Consider the following 11,591-nt stretch of genomic DNA (forward strand, 5'->3'; position numbering starts at 1 on the left):
TTTTTTTGTCTTTCCTATTTTATTTGAAGAGAAAGTACAAAAAATAAGCCTCTGCGAAAGGGTATTTAACACGTTGAAAAGTATTACCTGTGAAAGAAATACAGTTATAATTACTACATTAGTTACATTAGTGAAGCTTCCAAACATTTGTGAAAATGTATTATTTCTTTCTTGGGGAATTTATTTCAAGGCAGATTGTGGAAGGTGTGAGTCATTTTTACAATACAAAGCAATAGTTTTTATTCTCGCATTACCCAAGACTCCTTATCTCTAGAGGAAATGTACAGTGAATTTGCCCTAGTATCAGTGGAGAGAAGGGCCATTCTTTTGTGATGAAAGATAACTTCATTGACATATTTGTGGCCTTTGTGCTCAGCACTCTTCTCTCACATTGTGAGTACATCTTCTTTTATGTCTAAGCAGCCTTAAACAATGTGTGCTTTCACAAGTCTTTAAAATTGGCTAAATACACCACACAAAAGTTGCTAGATTTGTCAAAAGTTGCTTTGTTGAAAATGTCACTAAAGTGGGTCTGAAAATGTACTAAACATAAAAACAAATTGGCAACAGTGGCACGCACTTCGAATTTGGACTTCAGTGGATTTTCTGTTGATTTTCTTTTCTTTTTGGAACTTAAAAATTCTAACTTTTGCCAAATTTCTAGTGCCAATGTATAAGAACAGCATTTCTTATCTCAATACAAATGGCAACAAAGTAAAAAAACAAAACAAAAACCTCTTGTGTTACTGTCAACGTGTCGTTCAGTGCGGCAGTACTTAGAAAACCTTTCTTGAGACAGTACTGGTTATGAAAAGTTGATAACCTCTGCATTAGTGTAACACGTCTTTGTCAGCATTATTTCCACATGAGTGTGATAGTTGAGTATGACTTTATGCAAACTGCAAACTTTGGTTCAAGTGACGGATCATGATTTATGGTTTACATGTCTGAGGTGTGGAAGTGGTTTTAATAAACACGTCCAGTAAAAAAATAAATATATACACATAAATACTTATCATAACACACATGATCACATTTAAGAATTATTATCTGTAAAGTATGTTGAGACAAAACTTTACCGGCCTACCCATCTTGCCCCTCTTCCCTGGTTCACCCGGAATTCCCTGAAAATCCAAACATCGGGAGGGCAGAAAGAGAGAAAAAAAGAGTTCAAGAAGGACAGAAAAGAAAGAAAAAGAAGATGAAGTAAGTGAAAAATATGCAAAAAACATATCACAACTAAAAACGCTCATGGACGGCACTGATTTGAATTCAAAACACACCATTAAAAAGCTGCAGCATTCAGTGTCTCCCACTTCATCCGTCGCCAGATGTGAGGAGCAGCTGACTGCAGCCCATTAAGCATGCTTCCTTATGCAGGGTTTTCTACACTTATATTGAGAACAACCACAAGTTTCTCTGGGGTAGACAGGCACTGTAGGGTTTATGACCCATTTTGTTGTCTGGTGATGAAGGGGTCCTGATTACAGTCTCCCCTGCTGTGACGCAACCCCCCCCCAACCCAGCCAGATCATGCTATAACTAGGCTAATCGCTTTGTGTTTTCGAGGCTGTACACAAGCAGTGGGCGTGGAGTTCAGGCAGTTCAAAGGTTTCAAGCGGGGGGTTTTATCATATGAGTCATCAGCACTCCCACACACCAACATCCTAGACAGCTGGAGATTACATCTCCTGTTATAACAACTTCAAAACAGCTGAATGGAATTGGCAGAAGAGCCATCGTTTTTTTTTTTTTATCTCAATGGGAAATTGCAGTGCCTTACAAAAGTGTTCATGCATCTCAAACTTTTTCACATTTTTGTTGTATTACAACCACAAATTTTGATGTCTTTCATTGGAATTAGATGTAAAAAATAAAATAAAATCAACACGAGTTAGATAACAATTGTGAAGTGTAAGAAATGTGATGAATGGGTCAAAACGTTTTGCAAAATTATGATCTAAAAAGTCTTCACTCTGACACCCGCGTGTAAAATCCTGTGCAACCAACTGCATTCAGAAGTCAAAAATAAAGACCACCTGTTGATCTTCATATAAATACAGCTGTGCTGTGGAGTCCTCAGAGAAGCGCAAGGGAACATTAGTGAAGGAATGGCGCCACAAAGTCCAAGGAATACACAAGGCAGTTCAATAATAAAGACATGGAGAAGTTTAAAGCAACGGTAAGTTAAAAAGCTAAAAAATGGCAGGTAAAAACAAAAAAAATCTCTCTTACAGTACTACATGGTGGTGTCAGCATCATGCTATGGGGATATTTGGGTGCTGAACAGATTGGACTGTTCTGGAGGAAAACTGGTTAGAGACTCGAAACACTTGAGGTTTCTTCACAGCATCTCAACCAGAGACGCCATTCAGAGGTTTAGACCAAGGGATTTTTCTGTGCTAAAATGTCCTGGCCAAAGTCCAAACCTAAATTAGAATTGAGATCGAGCCTAAAAACATCCAACATAACCTGGCATGAGGCCATAGGCATTGTGTCCGACTCAACCAGTTAACTTTAAATACAGTCCTGAGCCTGAAGTAAACCCGACATATTTTAGCTAAGCTTCTACGGCTTTTGTGTTTAGACCACATTTTGAGTAAACAGTGTAACTTCTCCTGTTTTTAGCTTTTGTTTAACGCTATACTGCTCTATTTTGTTGTTTGTTGAAACAACAGGACGAGTCAAGCACAAATCAGTTTGAAGTTTGACTCATAACTATGCTGCTTCTTACAGTTTGAGGAATTTCTGCATCCTACTTGCTTTCTTTATTCCCTCAACAAGTTAAACTTTCTACTTCTCTATTTAGACAATATAAGTAGATTAACACATCGTGCTTTCATGTTTGCCGTTTTATGTGCTGTATGTATCGCAGGCTTATTAAGCACGCCACAGAAGCCCGAGTCCAACCTGAACCTGACTATAAAGCAAATAATTCTGGCTCAACACCAGCCCAAAATCCAGGCCGGGTTCGGGTCGGGCTCAGGCCATCTGTAATTGCAGTAGAATCTTATTTTACAAAGTGCTGTAAAAAAAAAAAAAAAAAAAAAAAAAAAAAAAAAAAGCATCCATCATTCAAAATCCCAGTAAAATACATTAAAGTTTGTGGCTGTAACAATAGAAAATGTGAAAAAGTTAAAGAATGTAGATTAAGGTCCACTTGGTCAGCGTCTGCCTGACAGCACTTGAGACTGTGTACATTTGAGAAGAACTCACTCTTTCGCCATCGGGGCCAGGCAGGCCAAAAAGGCCTGGGATTCCAATGAAACCCTGCAGGAGAAAAGAGAAGAAAGCAAGGGCACAGTTGTGAGTGCTTTAACCCAGTACGAGCAGCTAGGAGAAGAGCAGCTCCCTTCGGCTCTGAGGCTGGGTTTCAGGGCCCGACATTCCAGCATGGGGTGGGCTTCCATGAAGAACCAAGCCATGAGGCAAGTGTATATGCCCATGGACTGCATGGTGCTGGCTTCCACGATGTAGTCCAAGGGCACATACCCTCACGCCAGGGATCTCTGAAGATAACCGTGGGCGACACACTGGGCTGTCAGTGCAGTGGAGACAACACACACACGCACGCACACACACACACGCACACACACACACGCACACACAAAGGAAAACAAGCACAAACGTCACAGTTGAACTGTAGGGGAACAGTCGAGATGCGTGTTATTGATGAGCATGAACCTGAGCAGGTTTACATTTGCACAATGTGGAATATGCACCAAAACAGGGAGGGGAAATGTGAAAAGGTGGCTCAGCGAGTGTTGTGGGGGGGTGGAGGGGACTAGAATGCCTCCTTAAGACAGCAGGGCCTCATACGGAGCTTAAACAGGAAATTCCAGCCTTCGGGGGCAGGGAAGACTTTGGACAAGCCAAGGAGAGCTGATAAAGGACCTTTATAGGAACACAACCCAGAAATCAGTTTGTGTCCCCGACTGTGTTTCTTTCTGTTTGTATGCAGAAGCTTATTGACTAACAGACTTTCAAAAAGGCTACTGTATGAACCAACACTGTGTTTACGCCTCGTGTGAGGGCGCTACCTTTCTAGCCCACTATTAATAGCAGCACACACTGCACTGGTGACCGAGATTATGTTTATGTGTGCAGAGGTGGATGCTGCAGCACTAAGTACACGCATTCTTTTCATGCATGCATGCATGTGGATGTTGTTTCACTGAGCTACACAAGCATGCTTTCATGCAGCACCGCATTTACAGCATAAAAGACTCGTAGTGTGAGGCGTTAAATAAAAAATAAAAAAACGTTCTGTGGCTAAACAAAGATTTACGTGCCCCCCTTCTACAAACATTGTGGAGAGAGAAGCGCCAATGAGCTGCCTTGCTGATCATTGCATTTACTAATTATGCCAAAGCACCACATTTTATAATTTTATCAGATAAAATCAAACTTTAACGGCACGTCCCCTTACCCGAACGCCTTTCAGCCCTTTTGGTCCAATAGGTCCCGGTAAACCCTAATAAGTAAGAAGAATGAACAGAAATTTAACACCTTAATATTTTTCTGCTCCGTACATGAAGAGAACAAGCCTCTGTCTAAACCTCACTCTAGCTCTGGGATGCACAATAATTGTTGATACAATATAAAAACATGACAACATTTCCTTATAAGGCAAAAGACACATTCAAAATAATATGTGGGGAATCAATTCTATCTCATGTCTGATAAATGCTCCAGCTGAGCATCCCGGAAAAGGAGAGTGTAGCTATTAACGTTGAACATTTTCTGACTTAATGTAGGTATAACCTGTTTAGTGTTTTCCAAGACTTTTTTTTATTCCAGGTCATCTGACCAGCAAAAGCTAATTCCATCCTGGCTCTCTGCCTTTCTTTGGCCCTGACCACAACTGTACCAGTCACAGCAGAGGATTTACTGCACCTGCCTGCCAGGATAACCTTTGGCACCTGGGCTTCCGATTGGACCCTGCTCTCCCTGGTGGGTGGAAAGAGAAAGAAGTGGAAGGGACAGAAAGAGAAGTGGGAGAGATGAACAAAATGAACACAACTCCGACTTGATTTGTAAATCCTAATCAAGATATGGTTCAAGTTAAAAGTCACATAAGCAGGTACTTGAAGAGCCCCAAAGGACTCAAACTGCTTTTTGCAAATCAGTCATAAATGTTACAGGTAAAATAGTTTGGTCAGACTGAGGACATCTTTCGAGAGGAATAAATCTTTTTTAAACAGGTGATTTTACCAGAAATGTACCAATGACTTGACTTGTTTGATGCACTGGATGATTTTACATCTGACTGACCTTAATCTGTGGTCAGCAGATCGGAAGCTAAATATCCTGTTTTTTCCAGTCAGTGATTGGATTTTACACAACAAATGACGATATTCCAGTTTGAAAGTTGTTGCTGCGTGTAAAAAGCTCAAAGTTATCCGTTTACAGTAAGTATTTTCAGCATACAGTGAAATGATTTAGATTTTCTAGAATAAGAGTGAAACCCCGTTTATCTGTGAAGCTAATAGTTACTGCTTTATTGCACATCTGGTGTCATGTCATATCTGCTACTTAAATAAACGACAAATCATTCTTTACAGTGAAAAATCCTCTTAATGCTTCTTTATAGTAACCATGTATGAAATAAATGAGTCACCAGTAAATCTTAGCTTTTTCCATTCAGATATTTCATGTTTCAATATGGTTCTTTTTTTACATTTTGACTCCCCACTAATGTCTTATAAAGAAGTGAATAATATCTGCTGCAACTGCTTTTAGTTTGGGTTTATTTATTAAACAATTTTGTACTGTAAATTTGTAAATGCAGATGTACTACAATGCATAAGCGTCTTAACATGATGTAATGCATTTAAAGCTAGCTTCAAATAATATTAGTGTCCATAAATCAGTTTCATAACTAACTAAAACCAATCTCCAGAGTAAATATGTCTCTTTCCAGGGAACTACATGCTAAACAAAATATAACCTGTGTGGATTAAAGTTTGATTTGACTAAATTTCTGATCTTACTAGACCATCAGAAATTTAGTGCAAAAACAAAACAATTCAGTGGGTTGCAGTTCACTACCAATGTGTGTGCTACATTACAGTGATATATAGAAAACATTATCTGAATGATGGTAGTAGATGGAGCTCCAGTTCAGATTTTTTTGGCACCATGGACTGGCTCTGACATTCATATTGGATCACAACTTTAGACAAGGTTTATAGGAATGAAATTCTTCTGTTTATTTCCGTAAGAGTTCTAAGCATTATAAACCATAAAATACATTGTTTCACTAATCAGGATAATTCCTAGACTTCCCTACCAGCGATTACATAAGACTAGGATGGTAGATAATTAGCTTTGCAGAGTCTCATAATGCATCGCAATGACTTATGGATGTGCTTAAAAACACATTACAGTCATTGCCTTTGATGAAAGCTGTTCTTTTCTCCTCTCTTTCCCAAATGTTTTCTGTCCAGGACTCTGCAGATGCTGATTAGGAGGTTATGCATGTTTATGTAACTTCTGGAAAGCATAACAAACACACACTCAAAGCAGGTTGTGTCCGAATGTCACAGAGATCCAGTATCCGTGTATAACTTCCTTTGACGCAGCCCACGCTTGCCACTTGCCGTTCCCTCTCCTGGATAAATATAGTGCATAAGGCTGCTAGTTAGAAGGAGACAAGGCTTTGGCCAGGGGTGGATTCAGATCTTTAACTGGCCAGCAAAGAGGGAGGGCGGGTGTGTGTGTGTGTGTGTGTGTGTGTGAGAGAGGAGCGAGGGGTGTTGAGGGCTCAGCCAGACATACATTACAGTAACAAAGTCAGCAGAACTGCATGAGCACCAGCTGGCTTGTGGAGCCCACAATGCCAAACAGTTGTGCCTGTTAGTCAGACGCCGGTGGTGCTATGGTGATTCAAACTGCAAACTCACACCATTACCATCATCCACATCATCATAACCAGCAGCAGTAGCAGATCTGTGGGAAACTGGGGGGCGTTTGAGGGTGGACACATGCAGGAGATATTGTTAAGAGAGACGAAGTGCTCGCTCTTTGTAAAGAGCGCAGCGGGAACTCCCTGAGATGATGATGTCATGGAGACTTACTTAATTAAATCCAAGTTTCTCTGCACAAATAAGGAATCTGAGTGTTTCTGCACTCTCAATGCACTTATGCAAGAAAGAAAAGGAAAAAAAGAGGAACAAATAAGCTTGGCAGGAATGTTGCACGGTAAATTATCTGTAGTTACAAATGTGATTGTTTGGATGCTGGCAGCAACAGGAAGACAGAAACAAAGACAATGGGGAGACTTTCTACAGGGCTGCAGTTTAACAGCCATGAATATGTCACTGCTGGCCTAGTTGGCTTGTTCTTGTTTCTCCACTCTATTTTCTCTCTCTCTCTCTTTCTGGCATCACTTTCTAATATCCTGAGGAGCGTCACTGCAACACAGTGCTACAGCCAGATGTCAGTTCTCACCAGTGCTTCATAACAGGCTAATCTAATCTAGCTACGCTGCAGGCAAATGTAGGGTGCTTGCACACACGCACGCACGCACACACACACATACGCAGACAGACAGAGAGGTCAAACAACTATAAATGATGACTAAGGAGTTAGATAATGAATGTAAGACTGAAGGATTAGATTTAAGTGCGCAAGATGAAAGCAGGACACTGATGAAAGCTGATGAGTGGATCCTTAAAATTAAAGACCCTGTGAAAAACAGCAGAAACAGTGCACTGCAAAAACATCTGATGAATGTTTTCACATTTTATAATGTTATTTTCCACAAATCAAAGCATGAAAAGCGGACATGCTTTTGCATTCAGCAACGCTGAGTCAACACTTTGTGGGACCATCTTTTGCACCAGCAGAGAACGAATTTTCTCACATTTCTTTTCTGAGCTCTGATCAAATTGGATGGAAAGCATCCGTGAAGATCAATTTTCAAGTCTAGACACAGCTTCTCAGTTTTATTAAGTTCAAGACTTTGACTTGGCCATTTGAGCGTATGAATGTGCTTTGATCTCCACCACAAAGTTCAGTCTTTCGAAGTCGCACAGGTTTTCTTCCATGGATTATTTTTATCTACTTTTCTATTAATTCAGACCTGCTTCCCTGTCCCTGCTAAAGATAAGCATCCTTACCGCATGATGGCACCACCACTATGTTTTACTGACTATGCAGATTGCTCTAAGTGATGATTCAAAGGGGTCGGTGTCTCATCTAATAAGAAAACCTTCATCCACATGTCTGCTGTTTTCCCCAGGTGGCCATAGTTGCACTTAGCTTCATTTAGGAGTATCAGAGTAAAGGGGACTGAATGCAGCAAATGCATGCAGTGCCTTTTACATTTTCCTTAAAAATATAGAATTGCAATTATTTTCCTCCCACTTAAAAATTATGTACTACTTTGTGTTGGTTTATCACGTAAAACCCCAATAAATAGACAGTGAATTCTGAGGCACCATGAGTAAGATACATAAAAAGAAAAATTTGCCAACCTAAATGTCAGCAGCATGTAAAAAATAACAGGAACAAGAGTTTAAACATGCATAAACTGCAGAAAAATACATACTGTCTCTCCAGGAAGTCCGGGTGGACCGGGGTATCCTTTCTGTCCCTGCAGAAACAAAAATAAGAAAGGATGAGCGTGGGTAGAACAGATGAAAGAAAGCACAAATGTGAGATGAAAAGATTTCCACTTCAATTATGGCACATGCTTAGAGGGATCTCTAGTTGGCGAATGGCAAATTTGCTAAAAAAAAAAAAAAAAAAAAAAAGCATGTTAAAATTAACAACACCAACAGACCGGTTTAGTGCCATTTGCAAGAAATCAATCTGCTCTTCTGTCAAAGGATCAGAGTTTCCACTGGCTGCGTTCACAGAGTTTTGGTGCCAGGTTCGTGGCATGTTGAGGATATAAATGCCTTCCTGTTTGAGTCAGATATCAGGACTCCCAGACTGCGTGCAGGGCAACTACAAGACGAAAGAGAACCCGGTTGTGTTTTTCCACAGATCTGCTGACTCCAGAAACACAAACCCCAGTCAATGAGTGTAGAAAAACTAAATAAAATGTGGGAGGACATGCCACCGCAGACCACAGCTTGATAGATTGAAAGAACAAGGCAGAAACAAGGAGAAAGAGAAAAAAAAATAAAGTAAAAACAGACATGGTAAATATGGAAAAACTCCTGTTGTCTGGGTTCAGAGTGGCCTAAATCATTTGATTTCGGCAGTAGAAAAGGGATGAAGTAACCAGGTTGCAAGTATTTTACATGGTCAATATCACTGACTTAGAGGTTCAGGACTTTAAAATATCATCCTAAACATGGTTCTCCGCTTCTGATTAGCTGCTACAAAATGTATCAACAAAGCATTACATTTGAAAGTAAATAAACTAAGTACAGTTCTGCAAAACACATGAAAGACAAAAAGGCCTGAGTCCCATTATCATTCATAAATCATATGATTTTATTTAAAAAGCATCACTAGTAGTCAAGTGAGCTCAGTAGCGGAGGAGCAAACAGCAAAGAGAGAGATAAAAGCAACTGCAAAAAAGAAAGAAAATGATGATAATCTAGTTTGCATGCTAGCTTTTCAATTAATTTCTTCACACACGTTTCAGAGTAAAACTTTCAGTAGATAACAGGAAGGCTAATTTATTTATTTGTTTTTTGTTCTGCAGAGTTGTTCCGTTTTTACCATTTTGAGGTCTGAACCTCTGTTAAAAAAAAACAAAATTAAGTACTAATAGCGCTGGAGGACAGGAAGTCTATAATATATCTTATGTATTTTTATAGTCCTTAAAGAGAAACAAGAAGGTTTTATTACTGCTGTTAGTCTGCCAAAACTTCGCAAAAATCTGAGATCAGAATTAGGTCACAAAATTAAGATTTCTTCACTTTTTGAAGATGGTTCACCGAATAAAAACGTTAATTTAATTGACCGGGACAGAAAAAAGAAGAAATGATTCAGTTTTATGTGCGCGAGCTGAGCAATGTGTTTTTAACTGAAGTAGGACAATCTTACAAATGAACACGCTTGTGATGTGTGTGCCTCTTTATTTCCCCATCTTTTTAGATTATATACCCGGCAGTAGAAACATTTACAGGGTCTGTTTTCCCAGGCTGATCAAAGAACCCCCAGTACACACACATGCAAACACATGCTGTGGATCCTGTGCATTAACTGGAGCCTCCAAAGCTAAGCCGTGTCATCTCAGATCCTTATCTCACTCATTATTTTTCTAACGAGAGCAGCCATTTCCATCAGCGCGAGTGTATTTACAGTAGCACTTGTTTAACAAGCATGTGTGTGCAATCAGATCAACCCCACCAGAATGCTTTTATTTCGCAGCAGCTCTCCAGTAGCACCCTATAACCTCCTCAGTGTGCCAGGGAGAGCTCTAGGCAGGGCAGAGCACATTTTTGCATCAAGAAAATTGAAGACACATTGTGTCTACCCATGATAAGACATGGGAGGCTATTTGGTTTCTCTTTTCTGTACACATTTGACTCCTGGGATGCTTAACTGAGTATGTGCCTGTTCCTGCACAAAAGATCACACTTCACATTACACTGGTGGTCTGAAAGATAAACACCTCCTTCATTTAAGCTTTCATCTCTCCAAGATCTGTAAAGGCATGGAGCCAGAAGGTTGCTCAGTAATTATCCGGCTCCTTGCACGCTTGCATGTACAGTAGAACATAAATGTCGATGTCTGCCTGGAACAAATTAACAGTCTGAACTAAATGGACAATTTGGATAAAATTTACCTTGTGGTGTTATCATTACAGCTACGTCACTGTAAATTGGAATATGTTTTCCAATGAGGTTCGGTTGACAGATTAAAAGTACCTTTCGAAAATAATTTGAGTAGGTGTTACACATGCTTTTCATTGATCCCATATTTCTGTGGGAGAAAAAAAAAAGTTCCTTGTTGGTCTGATGTAATCTAATATTCTGATCTTTTCAGAAATGAAATGTGTTTTCACAAATTGTAAGCGGAGATTCATCATAATTAACAAAAATAAAGGTTTGAAAACGTCAGTCTCCATGTAAATGAACTATATGTGTCTTACTTGAGTTAATTCAGTTACTGAAATAGATTAAAAACAAAATTTTGTCAGAAAAATTCATATAACAGGCTTTCACCAAATTTTCCATTTAAAAATGTCTTACTCTTCCAGACTGAGGGTTAAAAAGAAAAAGAAAAAAATAGAAGTCCAAACACTTGTTTATTTTATCGGAGCAAAGGACATTTCTACAAAAATTAAGAACTTTGTCAATGAAAGCGCTAGCAAAGTGTGTTAAAATACTTTCACAAATGTGGCTCTTCTTAATTGAAATGTTGTAAATTAACAAACTGGAATCTAACAAACCATGAAATCGTAGTCTGGACTTTACTAAAATGCTTACAGTCATTTAAAAGTTGAAGAAAGTAATAACAAAACAAAAAAAAAAATATATATATATATAAAAAAATAAAAAATTCCCTTCTCACCCTCCGCGGGTGGTCTGTTTCATCCTCTGAGCTCGGGTCCTCTACCAGAGGCCTGGGAGCTTGAGGGTTCTGCGCAGTATCTTGGCTGTGCCTAGAACTGCACATTTCTG

The 11,591-nt window shown here is 39.4% G+C and overlaps 1 protein-coding gene across 1 annotated transcript in view; it reads right to left on the reverse strand.

Moving 5' to 3' along the window:
• Positions 1 to 11,591, reverse strand: part of col27a1a (collagen, type XXVII, alpha 1a) — an 85,701-nt gene that overhangs the window by 39,085 nt on the left and 35,025 nt on the right. Inside the window, exons 8-12 of the mRNA XM_017307958.1 lie at positions 8,555 to 8,599; positions 4,897 to 4,950; positions 4,430 to 4,474; positions 3,217 to 3,270; positions 1,080 to 1,124 (exon numbers count right to left, since the gene is read on the reverse strand). Coding sequence (XP_017163447.1) covers positions 1,080 to 1,124; positions 3,217 to 3,270; positions 4,430 to 4,474; positions 4,897 to 4,950; positions 8,555 to 8,599 — 243 coding nt within the window. The remainder of the gene's footprint in view (positions 1 to 1,079; positions 1,125 to 3,216; positions 3,271 to 4,429; positions 4,475 to 4,896; positions 4,951 to 8,554; positions 8,600 to 11,591) is intronic.

Source organism: Poecilia reticulata, linkage group LG12 (genome assembly GCF_000633615.1).
Source record: "Poecilia reticulata strain Guanapo linkage group LG12, Guppy_female_1.0+MT, whole genome shotgun sequence".
NCBI lineage: Eukaryota > Metazoa > Chordata > Actinopteri > Cyprinodontiformes > Poeciliidae > Poecilia > Poecilia reticulata.